The 8,199-nt window shown below is 54.0% G+C and overlaps 1 protein-coding gene across 1 annotated transcript in view; it reads left to right on the top strand.

The window, feature by feature from the left end:
- The first annotated feature begins 2,728 nt into the window (after positions 1-2,728).
- Positions 2,729-8,199, top strand: part of LOC142916565 (cadherin-2-like) — a 42,951-nt gene continuing 37,480 nt past the window's right edge. Inside the window, exons 1-3 of the mRNA XM_076061685.1 lie at positions 2,729-2,842; positions 3,615-3,767; positions 4,104-4,248. Of these exons, the coding sequence (XP_075917800.1) occupies positions 3,699-3,767; positions 4,104-4,248 (214 nt within the window). The 5' untranslated portion in view covers positions 2,729-2,842; positions 3,615-3,698. The remainder of the gene's footprint in view (positions 2,843-3,614; positions 3,768-4,103; positions 4,249-8,199) is intronic.

Genomic DNA, 8,199 nt, shown 5'->3' with positions numbered 1-8,199 from the left:
CCAGGCCTACTGATGGTATCATAGGCCTTGACCAGGTCAATAAAGCAGAAATGTAGGTCTTGTTGGAATTCCCTACATCTCTGCTGTAGCAGACGGACAGAAAATATGGCATCTGTGCAGGACCGCCCTTTCCTGAAACCGCGTTGGGGCTCCGCAAGCCTCTCCTCAGCGTGCCTGGCAAGGCGATGCTGAATAATCCTTGCCAGGACCTTTCCCGGCACACTGAGGAGTGAGATGCCCCTGTAGTTGTTACAGTCTGTGCGGTCCCCCTTCTTAAAGAGGGGGACCACCAGGGCATCCTTCCAATCCTGAGGAACCCGTCCAGTGGTCCAGACTGTTGTTATGATGTCATATAGGGCAGTCTGTGCACAAACGCCACCCTCCCTCAGCATTTCGCTTGGGAGATCATGCCTTTCCTGGTCTCAGACTCTGGATCGCCTTCAGTACTTCCTCAACAGATGGCACCTCAGCCAGCCACTCACAGGGGGTGACTTCTTCCTCCAATATTTGAGGCAACGCAGCCTCGGTAGGGTCATCACCACTTTGTCCCATGTTGTTTTCCTGGGTGAGGGATTTCCCCTCCCCCAGGACCTCACAGAAATGCTCAACAAATCTGCAAACCTGTTGCTGGGGGTCGGAGATTGGATCACCGTTCTTTCCCCTACAATGGTAATAGGTGTGGGGCTGCAGGTTACTTTTATGATGTAATTAAAGAGCGATTTGCGATCGTGGGCCGCTGAGGCAGACTCCATCTCAGCAACCCGCAACCACCACCCATCCTTGCAGCGCCTCACGGCTGTCCGAACCTCCGAGCGAAGGCTGCGGTAAGCCTCCTCATTATCCGACATGGGATGCTGTAGCCGATGAGAGGGGGCCTGTCGCTTTTTCTCAGCCAGCTTGAACACCTCCTCTGCATGAGCCACAGTCCTAAACCTCGCCCATTTCCCCTCGACATCAGGAGGAGTCAGGGACGATGCCAACCCCAGCCGCAAGCGATGATGAAATTCTCGCTTGCAACTTTCATCAGCTAGCTGAGACCAGGCCACTGTGGGTTTGAATGGGTTCCTGGGTGTACACCCACCACCGGAGTGGAAGAATGGCAGGTGCATCTTACAGATGACAAGTCGATGGTCAGTGGGCAGATCAGCTCCATGGTAGGTCCTGGTGTCAAGGACATGGGCCCGCATCCGCTGTTCCGTCACTGTAGTCCAGCAGATGTTCTTGCTTAGACCTGGCATGCATCCATGATGTAGTGTGGATGCGCCGATGATGGAAACACATTTGGTAATTACAAGCCCATGGGCTACACAAAAATCTAGCAGCCTCCTGCCGTTGTTATTGAGCTGATCTGGTCTATGCCTTCCAATTACTCCAGACCAGGTGCCCGCATCATGACCAAGATGACTATCCCGAGGGGTCACTTTAGCTAGCGCCTGTGACAGGAGGTCATAGAAGGCAGCTGACTCATCGGCCTTGCCTGCATCCCTCCATGGATGTTCGTTTTCAGTGGGGGCATAAGTAACCACTACCACCATTCTTCGCCTCTGGTTGATGGGAAGGCGAGCCCAGAGTAGCCTGGGGCTTACAGCTTCCCACACCTCACCGCCACGCTCCCACGCCTCATGCATTCTTTTATTCAGAAGAAGAGCCACACCCTGTTGTTTGGCAGTCTGCTGCCCCGAGTAGAGGACTGTCCACCTCTCATGGTGGCAGGAGCCAGAGCCGGTCCATCGGACCTCCTGAATACCACAGAGATCCAGGTGGTACTGGTCCAGCTCCCGACAGAGGAGTGGCAGCCTCTCCTCCGCAGTGAGCGTTCGAACATTCCACGTGGCCACCCGTAGTGGTTTTTCGTTGTTTCTTGAGGAGCCCCGAGGGTAAGGATTCAGTCTCCTGGCTCTGCCAAGTGGGGTTTTCGCCAGGCGACGTCATAGATGCTTATCCCCCCGGGGCCTCCTGTACAAGCTTATTAATTAGATATTTTAGACGTGGTTTAGTGGTAATTAATTGAAGGTGGAGGGGTTACCAGCCCCTCGCACCCATCCAGAGCCCCCAATTAGCTGCTGTGGTGGTTACATGGGACAAAAAGCCAATCGGAATTCGCCCTACCCCCACGGCACTGCCCACGACAGCGTTGCCCGTCCGGCACACACGTACACACACACTTACACACATACACACACGTACACACAGAGACACACCCACACACGTACACACACACTTACACACATACACACACACGTACACACACGCGTCACTATCTGGCCAAATTCCGTGTCGTTAAGAATCCCTCCACCAGCCGACAAAAGGAATGAAGTGGCCTCGCTCACGATGACGTTTGGTGTCGTCTTCACCGCACCCCGCACAGGGAGAGCGCGGGGAGAGACGCGTGGAGGTGGTGGAGGTGGTGGAGGTGGTGCAGCTGGAGGAGAGAGACGAGGAGGAGGTGGAGAAGGAGATGGAGGAGGTGGAGGAGAAGGTTGAGAAGGAGGTGGAGGAGGAGGTAGAGGAGGTGGAGGAGGAGGAGAGAGACGAGGAGGAGGTGGAGAAGGAGGTGGAGGAGGTGGAGGAGGAGAGAGACGAGGAGGAGGTGAAGGAGGTGGAGGTGGTGGAGCTGGAGGAGAGAAATGAGGAGGAGGAGGTGGAGAAGGAGGTGGAGAAGGAGGTGGAGGAGGTGGAGGAGGAGGTGGAGGAGGAGGAGGTGGAGGAGGAGGAGGTGGTGGTGAGGTTCCAGCAGCCAGGGCAAGGTGCGAGTCGTTGTCGCTGGAGACGGACCTGGCTCATCCCCAAGGTGTCCGTGCCCGAGAATGACCGCGGGCCCTTCCCCAAGCTGCTGGTGCAGGTGCGCTGTGTGACGGACGTGGCGCGTTCTCATTCTTATTGTCGTATAACATCATCCTAGCCCTAACCTACCCCTAACATAACCCTCAACTAGCCCTAACCTAACCATTAACTAACTCTAAACTAGCCCTCAACTAACCCTAAACTAACCCTAACATGACCCTCAACTAACCCTAACCTAACCATTAACTAACTCTAAACTAGCCCTCAACTAACCCTAAACTAACCCTAACATAACCCTCAACTAACCCTAACCTCACCATTAACTAACTCTAACCTAACCCAACCCTAAACTAACCCTCAACTAACCCTAACCTAACCATGAACTAACTCTAAACTTGCCGTAACCTAACCCTAAACTAACCCTTAACTAGCCCTTAACTAGCCCTAAACTAACCCTAGCCTAGGGTTAGGACGCGTGGAGAAGGTGGAGGTGGTGGAGCTGGACCAGAGACGAGGAGGAGGAGGTAGAGGAGGAGGAGGGGGAGGAGGAGGAATCCGTAGAGCCGGGAAGCTCTTTTCTGCCACGCTCAGTAGGGGGCACGTTGGGGGGTGACAGAAACGCTTCTGGCGGTGGCGCAGAGTCCAGGGAAAGGTCAACGAATCGACGAGACGCGGACAGCCGAGACATCCGCACGCCGCCGTGGGAGGTCTGTGGGGCAGTGTCGAGAGTCGAGGGTGAGGTGAGCGTGAGAGCGCTGAAAGAAGTCCAGCGTAGGAGCGGCCGTCACAGCATCATCGCCGCCCCCACGTTCGTCACGGCACCCCAACAGGTGAAGTCCAACACCACCGGGGTGGACATCCGCTATGCCTTGCTGGGGGACGGCGCCGACCAGCATCCCGTGGGGTTGTTCGTCATGGACACCGTGACGGGGAGAGTCTCAGTCACCAGGAGCCTGGACCGGGAGGTGATCGCTCAGTATCGGGTACGGACCACTCACGCTACACTACACTATACACTACTACACCATACACTATACACTACACTACTACACTACACCATACACTACACTACACTACTTCACTACACTATACACTACACTATACACTACACCATACACTACTACACTATACACTACTACACTATACACTACTACACTATATACACTACTACACTATATACACTACACTATACACTACACTATACACTACTACACTATACACTACTACACTATACACTACTACACTATATACACTACACTATACACTACACTACACACTACTACACTATACACTACTACACCACAGTGTTGTGACTGCAGCTCAAGTGCTACGCTGTGGACACGAGTGGGCGTCATCTGGAGAAGCCAGTGGACCTCGTCGTTGATGTCATTGATGTCAACGACAACCGTCCCACGTTCGCCAAGGAAGTCTTTCACAGCAGCGTCGTCGAAGGATCCCCGCAAGGTGCGCTGACGATGATGACGATGATGACGATGATGATGACGATGATGGTGATGATGGTGATGATGACGATGATGATGATGATGATGACGATGATGATGATGATGACGATGATGGTGATGATGATGATGATGATGACGATGATGACGACGATCATGACGATGACGATGATGACGATGACGACGATGATGGCAATGATGATGACGATGATGATGACGATGGCGACGATGATGATGATGATGACGATGATGATGACGATGACGATGATAACGATGACGATGATGACGATGATGACGATGATGATGACGATGGCGACGATGATGATGATGACGATGATGATGACGATGATGATGACGACGATGATGGCGAGGATGATGACGATGATGTCGCCATGGCAACCACTCACTCACTCATGCACTCACTCACACACTCACTCACTCATACACTCACTCATACACTCACTAACTCATACACTCACTCATACACTCACTCATACACTCACTAACTCATACACTCACACACTCAATCATACACTCACTCACACACACTCACTCATACATACACTCACTCACACACAATCACAGGTACACACAGACACACACACTCACTCACACAACAACCGCCATTCGCCACTAAGTGGCGGTGACGTCACCACGACGCTTGTGCCAGGCCATATGCACCTTAAGGCCATGTGAAGTGTCCAACGCCCGCTGGCAGGAGGTCACGGGGCAGACCTAGATGTCACAGGTCGACTGACTGAGATGACTGGCTGATGCACCACCTGTGCCCCCTACTGTGCCAACCTGCTGTGCTTTAGCCACCCGGCGCTCTGCTCGTTGTTGTGAGTGTTGCTCCTCCGCCCTCCGAGCCTCCTCCACAGAGACCGATCTTGACACCGCTGGTACCAGTCATCGGCAAGTCCACTCAGCTCCACGTCCTCCTGTACCACATCACTCCATCTCTTTTCTAGCCCGTGCCGCGCCCGCTTAGCCCACTCAATCCGGCCGAACAAAAGCTGTTTCGGCATGCGGTGGCTGGGCATGCGGGCTACATGACCCAGCCATCGCAGCCTTGCCCACCGGAGGAGCTCACCGATGAGACCTTGCCCAGATTTTTCAAGGATTTGTGAGCTCCTTACACAATCCAGTCTGGTTAAACCCAGGATGGATCGTAGGCAGGCCAGCCTAAATGTTTCTAACCGGCGAAGATGTTCCATTAGGGGGGTCCACGTTTCGCAAGCGTAGAGAAGTGAGGGAATGACCGTGGCCGAGAAGACCTGAAGCTTAGTGCGGAGCGACAGACCAGGTAGCTTCCACACAGCGTTACGCAACCGATGAAAAGATATTGCCGCTCGACTGATTCGGAGTGAGACCTCTGCTGTTAAACTGGAGCCAGTCATAAGCACACTGCCCAGGTATGGGAAACTCTCCACTCTCTCCACAACTGCCCCATCACCGATTGGGAGTTGTGGGGGTGGAGTGTCCGATGGTACAAAATACCCAGGCAGGTGCTTAGTTTTGGTGGGGCTGATGGTAATGCCCCACCTCTTAGTGACACACTCCATTCTCAGCAGCAGCGTCTCCAACTCCTCCTCTGAATGAGCAGCTATTACCAAATCATCAGCATACATAACGTGGTTGAGCATTCGGGAGCCATCCCTTGACCGCACCCGGGCATCGATCAGCCTCCCATTATATCTGTACCATATGGAGATTCCCCCGGTACAGCTATTGAAGGCTTCACGAACTACGTGGTCGAAATAGATGTTAAATAATGTGGGAGCCAGAGGACATCCCTGTCGCACCCCAAGGTGTACAGGGAATGGCTCTTACTCCTGGCCACGTAGTTTTACCCGGGCCCGCTCACCATCATGAAGGTCCTTAATGATCGTGAGCAGAGGGTCAGGTACTCCAAAAGCACGAAGAACGACCCAGAGCCCAGGCCTACTGATGGTATCATAGGCCTTGACCAGGTCAATAAAGCAGAGATGTAGGTCTTGTTGGAATTCCCTACACCTCTGCTGTAGCAGACGGACAGAAAATATGGCATCTGTGCAGGACCGCCCTTTCCTGAAGCCGCATTGGGGCTCCGCAAGCCTCTCCTCAGCGTGCCTGGCAAGGCGATGCTGAATAATCCTTGCCAGGACCTTTCCCGGCACACTGAGGAGTGAGATGCCCCTGTAGTTGTTACAGTCTGCGCGGTCCCCCTTCTTAAAGAGGGGGACCACCAGGGCATCCTTCCAATCCTGCGGAACCCGTCCAGTGGTCCAGACCGTTGTTATGTCATATAGGGCAGTCTGTGCACAAACGCCACCCTCCCTCAGCATTTCACTTGGGAGATCATCTCTGCCTGCTGCCTTTACTGGTCTCAGACTCCGGATCGCCCTCAGTACTTCCTCAACAGATGGCACCTCAGCCAGCCACTCACAGGGGGTGAGTTCTTCCAATATTTGAGGCACCGCAGCCTTAGCAGGGTCATCCTCACTTTGTGCCACGATGTTTTCCTGGCTGAGGGATTTTCCCTCCCCCAGGACCTCACAGAAATGCTCAGCAAATCTGCAAACCTGTTCCTGGGGGTCGGAGATTGGATCACCGTTTTTTCCCCTAATGATGGTAATAGGTGTGGCGCTGCAGGTTACTTTTTTGATGGAGTTAAATAGAGATTTGTGATCACGGGCCACTGAGGCAGACTCCATCTCCTCAGCAACCCGCGACCACCACCCATCCTTGCAGCGCCTCACGGCTCTCCGAACCTCCGAGCGAAGGCTGCGGTAAGCCTCATTCTCTGACGTGGGATTCTGTAGCCGATGACAGTGGGCCTGTCGCTTTTTCTCAACCATCCTGAACACCTCCTCTGTCAGCCAGGATTTCTGGGGAGGTCTGGACCGCGTACCCAAAGCAGCCATTGCAGCTGCATGAGTCACAGTCCTAAACCTCGCCCATTTACCCTCGACATCAGGAGGAGTCGGGAACGATGGCAATCCCAGCCGCAAGCGATGATGAAATTCTCGCTTGCAACTTTCATCAGATAACTGAGACCAGGCCACTTTAGGTTGGAATGGGGTCCTGGGTGTACACCCACCTCCGGAGTGGTAGAATGGCAGGCGCATCTTACAGATGACTAGTCGATGGTGAGAGGGCAGATCAGCTCCACGGTAGGTCCTGGTGTCAAGGACATGGGCTCGCATCCGCTCGTCCGTCACTATGTAGTCCAGCAGCTGTTCTTGCTTGGACCCGGCATGCATCCATGATGATGTGTGGATGCGCCGATGCCGGAACAGCGTGTTGGTAATTACAAGCCCATGGGCTGCACAAAAATCTAGCAGCCTCCTACCGTTGTTATTGAGCTGATCTGGCCCATGCCCTCCAATCACTCCAGACCAGGTGCCAGTATCATGACCAACTCGGGCATTGAAGTCACCAGACATGATGACTCTATCCTGAGGGGCCACTTTAGCCAGCACCTGTGACAGGAGGTCATAGAAGGCATCTGACTCATCGGCTTTGCCTGCATCCCTCCACGGATATTCATCTTCGGTGGGGGCATAAGTAACCACGACCACCATTCCTCGCCTCCGGTTGATGGGAAGGCGAGCCCAAAGTAGCCTGGGGCTTACAGCTTCCCACACCTCACCGCCACGCTCCCACGCCCCCTTCATTCTTTTGTTCAAAAGAAGACCCACACCCTGTTGTTTGGCAGTCTGCTGCCCCGAGTAGAGGACTGTCCACCCCTCATGGTGGCAGGAGCCAGAGCCGGTCCACCGGACTTCCTGAATGCCGCATAGATCCAGGCGGTACCGGTCCAGCTCCCGACAGAGGAGTGGCAGCCTCTCCTCTGCAGTGAGCGTTCGAACATTCCACGTGGCCACCCGTAGTGGCTTTTCGTTGTTTCTGGAGTAGCCCCGAGGGTAGGTATTCAATCTCCTGGCTCCGCCAATTGGGGTTTGGCCAGGAG

The sequence above is a fragment of the Petromyzon marinus genome, unplaced genomic scaffold, assembly GCF_048934315.1.
Source record: "Petromyzon marinus isolate PM22_M1 ecotype Great Lakes invasive population unplaced genomic scaffold, UKy_Petmar_22M1.pri1.0 PM_G_Scaffold_4, whole genome shotgun sequence".
In the NCBI taxonomy this organism is placed as follows: Eukaryota; Metazoa; Chordata; class Hyperoartia; order Petromyzontiformes; family Petromyzontidae; genus Petromyzon; species Petromyzon marinus.
Note: the sequence above shows the minus strand (reverse complement) of the source record. Positions and strands in the feature narration are given on the sequence as shown.